General features: G+C 41.0%; 1 protein-coding gene across 1 annotated transcript; it reads right to left on the reverse strand.

The window, feature by feature from the left end:
• Positions 1 to 580: 580 nt before the first annotated feature.
• On the reverse strand, positions 581 to 11525 carry LOC134082737 (IgGFc-binding protein-like). Its single transcript, XM_062538676.1, has 13 exons — positions 11401 to 11525; positions 9749 to 10909; positions 9135 to 9472; positions 8128 to 8698; positions 7331 to 7929; positions 6552 to 7122; positions 5565 to 6166; positions 4769 to 5321; positions 4224 to 4420; positions 3891 to 4032; positions 3450 to 3775; positions 2774 to 3347; positions 581 to 2376 (listed from the first exon to the last, which is right to left on the reverse strand). Coding segments are annotated over exons 1-13 (5685 nt in total). The 5' UTR covers positions 11450 to 11525; the 3' UTR covers positions 581 to 2374.
• Positions 11526 to 12543: the final 1018 nt, after the last annotated feature.

A 12543-nucleotide genomic window follows, 5' to 3' on the forward strand; every position in this document is an offset into this window, starting at 1 on the left:
TTATTTTCAAAATTTGAGTCTGGCAACATGTCGAGTTGATTTGATTATGGGACAGCCCTGCTCACAAAATTTGAGGATGTCAAATCCCTAATCTGTTTTTTTTTTTATTATCATTTAAAATAATATGAATATCCACAGAATTTAGATATTGCTTTGATATTCCCGTTATAGTCTTGTTCAATTGTTTTCCTTGTATTCCATGCTATCTCAGATAAAAGTATATTCAAATAATTAAAACCCAAGCCTAATCCATTTTAGCTGCAGTGAGCTATTTATATTTGTTTATATTAATGACTTTAAAATAAATGAATTCATAATTTTTGTTTTGGTGTTAAGGAAAAGGCTGATGCAGAGTACTGTAGATTGCACATTTATTCCTTCCCCTCTGCTGATGAATATCTGTGACAATTCACCACACTGCAGATGCTGCTCGTAGACAATAATCATGGTGGCTGTTCAGCTAGCGACCATATTTTGTGTTCTATTCATTTACAAACATGCATAGAACGTCTTAAGGTGTTCTTGCATACAGCTTTGAACCAAATATTAAAATTAGAAGACTGAAAGATTAAAACAGAAGTGTTATGCATGAAGAGCTATGTTTATTGCACATATAGTACAGTAGATAAGCAGTACATGTGATTACACATCACAATGCATGTGATTTACACAGCGTTACAAATAGATATAGAGATAGATAGATAGATGGAAACTTTATTGATCCCCAAGGGGAAATTCAAGAGGTTAATCCAAAAGGTATATGTATATATATGTATATGCATAGCCTTAATTATATGGCTTTTTTACTTAGAATGATATATTTGTAAACTCTTATATAGTCTGGATCAGGCTTGTGCACAATTCCGAATTTTAGAATTTGCCTCCATTCAATTCATGAGTTGGAATTTGAATTGAATTGGCCCCACCCCACAGGAAGTTGAATTTGAATTGGAATTGGAATGACAGGAAGTGGAATTCAATTCATGGCAATTCAAAACAAATTCACAGTCACATAACAGGACGAATGTGTTGAATCTCACATACATTCAGTTCAGGGAATATTACATTGGAAATGTAATTGATTACTGTTTTCAATTATAAATTGTGTGTTTGTTGAGATCATATCTGACATATTTTGTGAAACTTAATTGTTAAACACTGCAAGGGTGTCTAAGAACAAGATAAAAACACTAAATCTGAGGTAAAAGGTATACTCAAAACAAGTGAAATGTTCTGTCCATGCAGCAAGATAATTTCACTTGACAAGATTTTGGGAATTAAGATAAATAAAAAATCTAGAAATAAACATGGTATTTGGAAACTTAACATAGAAATTGCTAGTTTTAAAATCATATTACTTATAAATATAATTTTACATCCCCAAAATAAGTAAAATATACTTAATATTAGCCTAAAATGCTGGTTGTAAAATTAGGTTACTTAAATGTAAACTGACCCAGATTATATTCCTTTTACAAGTATATTATCTGGACTTTATTCAGATAGAACAATGAAGATAGACAGGAAGCGAGTGGGCGAGTGATTGGGATATGACCGCAGGTAAGATTCGAACCGGGTCCCCATGGGTACTTGCACGAGTACATGGTACTAATGCTGTAACCTGTTGCGCCACAGTGCCACAGCTTGTAAAGTCTAGATTACGTGTGTTTAAAGTTGTTACAGCCTCAGAATAAGTTAACTATAAATATAAGCATAAACTGCTGTTTTTAAGATGATATCTTAAATCTTAAATGTCATCCTAAATTAAGTCAAATGTTCTTGTTACTGAATCTTAAAACAAGCTTTATTTTGATGAGAATTTGAGGGAGAGATGTAAAAGATCTCATTTTAACAGTATTTACCTAATTTTAAGATTAAATGCCTATTTGAGACAAAAAAAATATGTGCTTGATTTAAGATAGTGTAAAGTTGAACACTTAAAGTAAGAAATTCACTCTTAAAACAATGTAAATGATCTAACACTTCTAATGTATTTTTTTTTTATCTTGATAAGAATCAAATAATTTGCAGTGTACCCTTAATTTATGTATGTGAATTGATTTGAATTTCATTGAATTTCAATTCTACTTCCCTTAATTCAAATTCGAATTGTAATTCTGCATCCTGTTTTTGACCTCAATTCAAATTCAATTCAAACTCAAGAATTGAATTGGAATTTAGGAGTCATTCTCAATTCAATTCTGAATTTTGCACAAGCCTGGTCTGGATGAAGAAGGAGGAGCTCAAAATGATATGAGTATGTGTGTGTATATGGTATATTTGGTCGATGCTGCGGTTAAGTTTCTGTGTAGAGATGGCTGTTTATGTGGATTTCTGTTATCTTCTTCAGCAACCCATCCCCTTCTCGTCAGACTTCTGTGGAAGTAAAACAAAAATTGTACAATATTAAGTCATTTTGTCTATGTAGATGTTTAACATAGCCCCTTAAAGTAGATTATAACAATAATTCATTGCAGGGTTATTCATAGTCACACAAGCTACCACATCCACTGAGACATTTTCATATGTATAGAGTTTTTGTTTTTGTTTGAAACATTCAATTTGACCTAAAAATAGCAAAATAATGAGAAGAAACAATAAGAAGCGACTGTTCTATGTAACACGCTCTGTTGTGTCTATTGGCTATAGATGGTACCATATGTGGCCGCTGTGTTAAATACAATGCAAGTCAATGGAATAATGTAATTTGGATGCGTTCAACACAACTCAACTAATACACACTAAATTGACTGTGGGAGATAATACCACTTACAACAGTTGAGTGTCTGCAGCCACTGTTTAGAAACGTCAGCACCTTTCAGCTGGCAGATTTTGACATAATTGGTCATGACCTTGCACAGCATCTCCTTGTCTCCTTCATGGATGCACATGTTGTAAAGGCAGTCTGCCAACAGCTTCCCTGGCAGAACCTTGGCATGACATGCAGCAAAAGCACCATTCTTCACTCCGATCTCGCCACAGTATTCCTTTTGTCCATAAAGCGACTTGGCGTCCGCCGTACAGACAGGGCACTGGCCTGGGCAGGAATGCAGGCAGGTGCTGTTGGCTTCAGGAAGGCTCCAGGCTTCTGCCCACTTCTTCAGGCTGGTGATGGTGGAGCCATTAGGTATGGAGAAATCATCAGCCTGGTCTCCGTTGTAGGTTCCACACATGCCCTCCAGGTTCTTATAATAGCTGCTAGGCACAGTGACGTAGAGATCCTCCCCCCAGTCAAAGGTGATCTCCACTCCGAAGTCGGTCTTAAGGACACCCTTGTAGGACTCCTGAGTAATTCTGATCTTCCCAGACTTGAGAGTAACGGGGAGATTAGAAGGGGAGCCATCAACCTGAAAAATATGTGATGACCAGCGTCAATTCAGATTCCGTCATTCATATTTTCTCTTTTGCATATTGAACAATTTTAGTCAATGCATAAAGATGTTACAGACCAGCACTTTGTCGGGGTCACCATAGACAACAACGATCTGGACACCTTCCATGTTGATTGTTACAGTTTTTAAGTAGGACCCGTGCTTACTCTCCAACTCGGTTTTGGTGACAATGCTGAAAGGAGTCAGTGTGCTATCTTGACCTGTCGTCTGAACCAGTGTGTATGTGCATGAGCCCTGGTAAGAGAAAAGTTTGCCATCGAAGCTTTGGTAGTGCGGGTCCCCGATGATCTGGCAGGTGGATCTGGACTCTGCCACACACTGGACATTGGTGCCAATCTTGACACACATTTCTTTTTCACGGCATTCCTTTGCCTTACAAGGATCTGTCCCAGAGAAGTTATTTTCAACAATTAATTACATTTCATTACATGTAAATTACATTCAATATCATTTCTTTCTGAAATTTAAAATAGTTTTTTTTAACTAAGTGGGACTCACCCACTTGATAGCAGTTTCTTAGTCCTTCCCGGATGGCACAGACTTGTTCCGTTGCGCATTCATTTGTGTTCTCACATGAAAACACACCATCTACACACGTGCATTTCTGTAGGCAGTCTTCACTCACCACGGTTTCCCCTGACTGCAAGAAAACACACATCCACATACTGAGACATGATTTGGAAAATCCAGCTTTGTCGTGAGAAGTAGTAACTAAGGCCTGCTCAGCTAGTGCTCTATGATCTGTGATCAGAAGCTGTCTTATTTCATTAGTCTTTATCTTGAAATTGGTAAACAAAAGAAACACACACACACACACGCACACACACACACCTTGTAAGTGCGTCCATCAACCACACAGCCACATTTTCCCAGTGGCTTACATTCTCCACCATCAAAGGCAAAACCATCCTCACACTCGCATCCCTCCTGGCAATGTGAGCACTTCTGAGGCGTAGTGAGACTGGCACAGGTAGTGGAGCAGGTATCGGCACAGAGCTCATACTGACTGTTCTTTGGGCACGTCATCGCTATGAGAATTTCAAAAGAAAGCATAATCATTTAGCTGAGGTTTTTATCCAAAACGACTAACAGAAAAAGGGAAACAATCATTAGTACAATACGACAGGGACTTGTTAGTACAGCAATAAGTACTACTGGCTAGTTGTTGGAAGTACTGGGCCATGACAGAACATGGAATTACCCAGGATTACCCAGAACTCAACTCGATTTCAAAAGTATAAGAGAGAAAGGGACGTTAACTGGGACATCTAGTTCAAATGGTCTCTCTAGATCTGAAGCATTTCGGTCAGATAGAGCATATATATACAGTGGCCAACATATATAGCCTACAGTACATTTTTATCAGAAACACTCACGACAAAATGTCTCGTTTCGCCAGCCGTCAACTGAACCCCCAGATTCCTGGCAGACAGCAACGTAGTTCTGCAAGTGTTGGCAAAGGACATCTTTACTGCCGCCTTGCTCCGAAAGGTCTTTCACACATTTGTCAAAGTACTCCTGTGGTGGCACAGTTGAGTGGCACTTTGAAAATGGACTCTTTTTGTCCTTCAAGATGTCACACAAGTCTCCGCCCCCTGGTGGTGGAGTAGGGCACTGGGACCCACAGCCTGTCTGACATTTCACACCCTTCTGATTCACGACCCAGCCCTCAGCAAACGCTTCTGCCGAGGAGGCCTGGGCACCTCCAGGTAAGGCGAAGTCATCGGCCGGGTTGCCGTTGTAGTTGCCACAGAGGCCCAGCAGCACGCCTTTGTAAGAGGATGGCATTTCCACTCTAACCATGGAGGTGGTGTCATAGGTCACCTCCAAGCCAAAGTTAGTCTGCAGAATGATGACCAATCCGTTCTGATAGACTCGCACCTTCCCGTCGTCCAATTGGAGCGGGAGATTCACACGGATGTCATCCAGCTGTCAGTGGAGAGGGAGAGAAATGGCAAAACAATGAAAGGAGGGGAAGGCAATATAACAAAACTTTGTTTATCATTTAGGACTCTGATATCAATATGGATGTGAAATGCCCACAGGGCTTTGACGATAATACACCATGGAAAAAATAAATCATAACTATAAGTAAGTTGTTTCAGGAAAGAGGAAAGGAAGGAAAAGTAGAACAGAGGACCGTTAGAAATATGCAGAAGATATTACAATTACCGTTACTTCCCAGATTCTTCCAGGAAGCATGACGATGTTGTAGTCACTGACTTCTATTTGGACACTACGGGTAACAGTTGGATCATGGGCCGCAGATTCCTGATGGACTACCACACTGAAAGGAACCCTCTTACCATCCTTGTCTTTGGTGACCTCTGCCATTTTGTACACACAGTTGCCAGTAACGCTGAAGTCCTTGTTGTCAAAGGAGTGATAGTGTCCCATTCCACATACTGAGCAGGTGGCTTTGGTGGTGGGGAAGCAGTCCTTGATCCCGTCCTGGATGCGGCACACTTCGTCAGGCCCACAGGAGAAATCAGGTTGGCACTGAACCTTTCCATCGTTTCCACACACACAACGGCCCTTGCACTGGTCATTGAGGAAGAACACCTGGCCTTGCTGGTAGTAGCGGCCTTTGTACGCACAACCACACTGTTCCTCTGGCACACACTGTCCGTCACTCAGCACAAAGCCGCCATCGCACTCACAGCCCTCACTGCAGGGGGTGTTTTCGCAGTCTTCGGGCTCCTCAGTTCCACGACACATTACAGAACAGCTGGACGGGCAAACTTCGTAGTGGCTGTTTCCTTTGCAATCCAGCGCTGCCAAAAAGAAACACACATCTCTGTGTGAAACAAGTGTGCTGACAATGACAATGTCTGTTAATTCTCTGTTACCGAGTACTTTCTGGCTTTAAATTCATATAAAGATTTAATATCACCAGACCATTGTGCATGAAGTACATGTAGTCACATACAATGTGACATATTGTTCTTAAATGTCAGTTCATAAATTGCTAAGTGACACAAAAAACATCGAATTAGATTATAACTCTGTTACCACATGATCTTCCCCAGTATAATCAGTCATGTCAGAAGCAGTATAACATCATGAAGAGGAACTTGTTGTGCTCTGCAGCACCCTTGGATAAAAAATTATACATTTTACGTGGCCTTAATTGCTCTCCTGAAAAATGGTTGTACTCACGACAAAGTGACTCTGTTCTCCAAACATTGATCCTGGCTTTTGCGTCCTGGCACACAGAGGTGTACGTGCTGAGGGCATTGCAAAGTGCAGAGGAGTGACCCTTATACATGCACATGTCGTAAACACAGTCTTCATAGTACTGCTCTGGATTCACTCTACTGTGACAGTCTTTGAAGGGACCAGTCTTGTCTGTGAGGATGCTGCAGTGTTTTCGGAATGGCTCATTCTGCTTTGAGTTGATGTCACATTCATAGCATGTCTTTCCTTCACATGTGTCTTTGCATCGAGAATCATTTTTCACTTTCCAGCTTTTACCAAACTCTGTTGGATTTTTGGCGGGGGTTTCGTTGGGTGTGAGCATGTCATCGTTTCCATGGCCGTTGAAGTTTCCACACAGACCACCTAGCACTCCATGGTAGGTGCTTGGGACAGTAACTGACACATAGCTTCTCCAATCAAACTGCATTTCCAGGCCAAACTCAGTTTTGACCACTCCAGCCCGGCCTCTTCGGAAAATTGACAGTCGTCCATTGTCCAGTGTCAGTGGCAGGTTTACAAACACGTTGTTTAGCTTTACAGGAAGCCATAGGAGTTAGAGTTAGTTAAGGTTGCTCTTTCATAGGGAATTTACAACAAAACATGTGTTTTATTTTGTGTCATACATAACTGTGTACAACAGCAATCAAACAAAAACAATGTATGTACTGTATTGTGGTTTAAGTTGAAGCTTGGTGTCAGAGTTACAGATAAGTTAAAGCTCCACAAATGAAAGAACTTACCTTCACTCTGCCGGGACTGTCGCTGCTCAAAATAATGATGTGTTCATACACTTTTATCAAGGCTGTCTTGGTGTATGCCACTGCCTTGTTTCGGCCTCTGTTCTCATTCTGGACCTGCACCTCAAAAGGTTCCAGAGAAGGATCTTTAGTGCTTATTACTTTGGACAAGAGGTATGAACATGTTCCTTGGAAGTCAAATTTCTTTCCATCAAACGAGCGGTAGTGTGGGTCACCGGAGCCACGGCAGGTACCATAAGACAGCGGGTAACAGTTTCTCACACCGTTCTTCAAAGAACACACTTCAGAACTCTTGCACTTGGTATCAACGCACTTCAGGGTTCCAGACATGCATGTGCATTTATTAGTGCATGTGTTGTCAGTCCAAAATGTCTGCCCTGCAGGGTAATAGCGCCCTCCACTGGTACAGCCACATGAGCTCACTGGCACACACGTTTCACCGCTGAGCACAAAGCCCTTGTTGCACTGGCAGCCCTCTACGCAGGGCTCCTTACATGTGGACGGGGCGTTTCTCTCAGCACAGGAGGCTGCGCACGCTGACCCACATGCTTCATAGTGGCTATTTGCAGGACAGTCCATGGCTGTGGATGGTGAAAGAAAAGAATAGAAGAATACATCAACTGCTTTGTCAATGCGATATACAAATACAATGTGTTTTGATTGCATAGTAGGCTTCAGTATTTCATCAATTAGATAATAAGTTGAATACTCTTCAGCTAGAAAACTAAGAACATGGAATTATATAATTTTCTCATGGTCTCATGGCTAAATACACTTACGACAGTTTGCAAGAGTTCTCCAGCCATCAATCTTGATGCCCGCAGCCATGCATGCATCCACATAATTTTCAATGTTGTCACAGAGGAAGTTTTTGATGCCTTTATTGATGCAGATGTCATACACACAGTTGTCGAAGTACATGCCAGGGTCAACTTCGGGTTTGCATTTGGCAAATACACTGTTGGTGTCGGTGATGAGGCCACAGTACTTTACTCCACTAAATTTATTCTTCTGTGCTGCCGAGCAACTGGGGCATTTCCCACGACAGTTGTCATGGCAGAACAGATCTCTATCCGACACTTTCCAGCTCTTTGCGAACTCGAGGGCTGAGGAGAGTCGACTTCCAGAGCGGCTGGTCCATTCATCCTTGCGGTCACCGTTGTAATTCCCACACAATCCGCCCAGTGTACGGAAGTAACTGCTTGGTGCCGTGATGCGCAGCATCATATTCCAGTCGTATGTGACTTTCAGCCCAAACTTTGTTGTCAAAACGGCATTCCTGCCTCTCTGGACCACCTGGAGCTTTCCCCCCGCTAGACTCACAGGCAGGTAAACAATTTCACCGTCCACCTGGTGAAGAAGTGGGGTATTGGAACATCAACATTTCTAAAACCTTAGATTATTCATTTTTGATTCACCCTATAAGTCAGCAACATTTTAAATGCAGGCACCAGAAATAAATATGCAATATAACATCATTTCCTAGCTCTGATCTAAATTAGCACTACAAAAATATCCATTAAAAATGGAATGCAGTCCTTATACTCTTCAGAAAGCCACCACTTAATTAGCAATCAACCAGTGGCTGAGAAAACTAAAATATTGATTTGGACAAAAATGTTCATGCGATTATGCTACTTGATTATTTCCCTGAGCTACTCTTGGGAAAGCCATTAGATTGATTCAATTCATAGTGGAGTCTTAAATGTTAAGGGACACAGTAGATGCATTGTTCAGTCAGCCAGCCACCTGTATTTGACAACAAAAACACAGCCTTCATTCCTACCTCAACTCTGGCCCTTTTTTTGCTGATGGTCACGGTGTGATTGTACACAGTGACCGTGACCTTCCTGACATACGCCACCCGTTTGTTGCCTCTGTGGTTGTTCTTGGCCAGGACTGTGAAGGGAACAAGGCCTGCCTCTTTTTTCAAAACCTCGGCCATGGTGTAGGTGCAGGTGCCTTGGAAGTCGTAGCGTTTCCCATCAAAGGTTCTGTAATGGGGATCACCAAGAGCCGAGCAGGTATCCTCTGATGTGTGAACACATTTACCTCCCCTGCACTCCTCCTTCTCCCGACATGTGATGCCATCACAAGGGTCAGGTGCTGGAGTTGGTTCAATAACTACAAATACAATTATTACATTAGGAGGATTTCAGCCAGAGTGACTGGAATATGTGGTCAAACATTTGTCAACAAATGGACATTTTTCAATCACATATTTTGTTTTGGCTGGTTGTATTCAATCAGTGTTGATTTAGTTCATACTCCAGATTCATTAACAATTTCAATCAATTTGTAATCACATTGTAGTCTACTATATGAATATTATTATGCTACTATTTAACACCTTAACTGGATTGTTATTTTTTTTTCATGAAAGTTTCAATAAAAACTTACCTGGGGCGCACACCCCAGTTGTACCATAACCGTGTCTATTTTTACCACCAAAGACATAAACGGCCATGAGGGCCTGTCCACTAAAGCTCACAGGGTTTTTTCCCCTTCCAAGACGCTTCATGGCCCACATATACCGACTATCTGAGGGAAAAGGCCTCCAGTTGGTCACACCGCTGATCGTGTTTGAGCCCTCAGCCTCCGAGACGATGACAGCTGTATTGTCATACGTTTCTTGTGGGTACACTGACCATGTATTTGACATCTTAGAGGTGGGAAGGATGTTAGTTAGAAACTCATCGTGTGGAAGGTTTCTTCCAAAGTACATCACCATAACCCTCTTGTTGCTTCTTACAATAACAGGGTTACTTTTGCTCATTGTAATTTTCAGATTTTGCCCAGCATAAAGTAGGTGCTGTTTTCCAGAAATGGAAACCTTTGTCTTGTCATCAGCTGCAACAACATAGGCATAGTCTTTGTTGCCCATAGCTGGAACCAAATAGTGTTCACAAAGCCTTTCCACCGGGAGAAGCTGCTCATATACGTGTTCACAGGTTCCTTCTAGTTTAGCACATTGGTTTCCCACCAAAACAGCCAGAGGCTGTGTAGAAGTGATCCTGGTGCCAGTGAATGACGTAGTGCTCATAAACTGGTAGACTTGATTAGGCTTTAGTCTGAGGGTAACTTTCCTCCCTCTCTTCCAATTGTCTCTCTTATTGACCGTCATCCTGGCAGCAGGCAGGATTTCCACCACATTCTCTTTGTCACCATTTACAAGAGCAACAAGAGCAGAAAAAACTATAGGATCTGGTGTGAACACTACATACTTCCTGCCCAGGTTGGATGTTGGGAGGATGACACTACTGTCTCCAGTGCGAAGTTTTATATTAGATGTCACCACAGTGATGTCGCTGTCAGACGTAACACGGACAATTTTGTTAGATAACCCTGGACCTGACAATTCGGCTTTGGCTGGTAAATTGATAAAAGTTGTGCTCCCTTTGGGCACTGTCTGGGTCTTTGTGAAATACGGAGACCATACATTCACCGTGGCTGTTTTTTCATGAGCAGTAATAGCAAGCTGAAGTTTTCCAGGAGTGCTATAATCATAGTTTGTCAAGAAAGTGGTAAAAAATTCTTGACCAACAGGACACCCACTCACTGCTGAAATCAGAAAATGGTGAAAACATCGCATGAAACATGTTATAGCCTCAAAATAAAGTCATTTAATGAATACTTTAAAATAACAACTATACTGATTACTTTTATTACTTTTGGCCTAGATGCCTTTGTCACTGAAATGTTGCTTTTAATGCTTTGTTTGATACAGTATGTGACATTATTCTTATGTGTTTTGTGGAATACAACTCTGGAAAAAATTGAGACCACTGTATTTTTCTTATTGACATCCTGCGTGTGCTGAGTGACATTCAAATTGGCAGTGGTTTCTTAATCTTGGATATGACCATAAACTCATACGAGTGTCACTCAGCTGCAACATACGATAACATCAGAAACATGTCCAAGCTGTTCAGTATACATGCTGTATATAGCATTCACAAGACATAAGTGACTATTTTAGAAGCCAGTAATTCAATTCAAACTGACATCAATCGCCTACAGTATATGGTTGGTTATAATGGTCCAGTTCTTACCAGAGACGATCACTGCAGTCAAGCAGATTAGTAGTGTGTTGGCGTCCATGCCTGAAAACAACACAAATGATATCTCTCAATTTTTCCACCTCGAAATTTTAAATCAATTCATCTGTGACCTCTACATTCACTAGAACAGACATACAGTTTCTCAATGAAAAGACAGGAGTATTCAAGCATATTTAAAATCTAAGGAATGATGCCCATACCTTTGACCTTGGAACTGAAACTGTGACAAGGGTCTGCTTTTAAGTATGTAGACTTGCTCAGCTATTAAGATATGTAAACATACATCAACAAATGTAAACATGTTCAACAGGATCTAATATCATCTTAATCCTTTCTGGGTGTTGCACATAACTCCACCCCGGGAGGATATTGTTTGGATAGTGCTTTGTATCTTCTGTATGGAGCACAAAGCATGGGCATTGTCTAGTGTCGGTTGGTGTCTTGGTTACTGTCCTGTCATTGGGACATTACAACACCAACATTACATTTATGTACACTATATTGCCAACAGTATTTGCTCACCTGCCTTGACCCACAAATGAACTTCAGTCACATCCCATTCTTCATCAATATGACGTCAGTCCACCCTTCGCAGCTATAATAGCTTCTGAAAAGGCTTTCCACAAAGTAACTTCTGTTTTGGCAGATTTTTTCTTTGAAAACATAACAAAAACTTGCCCTAGAACAGTTCATACAGCAGAAGGACGTGTTTGCGATTGTACCAACCGGCTTTGGTAGGCTAAAAGTTTAATTTACCAACTAGCGCCGCTCGTGGCAATTGCATACGGAGTCATTTGAACGATGCCCATGATCACGCCTCTTTTGCAGTGGAATCAAAGCGCAGCTTCCCCAGACTAATGTTCAATCTTAAAAGATTGAGCTTAGTATGGTGAAAAAAAAACAGACTAGTTTTTACCCATTGTTTGAACACATTTTGCAAAACTTTGCTCATTGTGCTAAAACTCTACACACAAGTAAACATGACATAACACCATTCACAAATATACCATCCACATGTGTCAAATTGAAACTGTAGGCCTACTATAACTAAACTCTGCTATGAAAACCAATGTAATTTCTCCTCAAAATGGTCTTTTGTTCTCAGAAGACACACACAAACCATCATATATCAAG

This window comes from Sardina pilchardus, chromosome 6 (assembly GCF_963854185.1).
Source record: "Sardina pilchardus chromosome 6, fSarPil1.1, whole genome shotgun sequence".
Lineage (NCBI taxonomy): Eukaryota > Metazoa > Chordata > Actinopteri > Clupeiformes > Clupeidae > Sardina > Sardina pilchardus.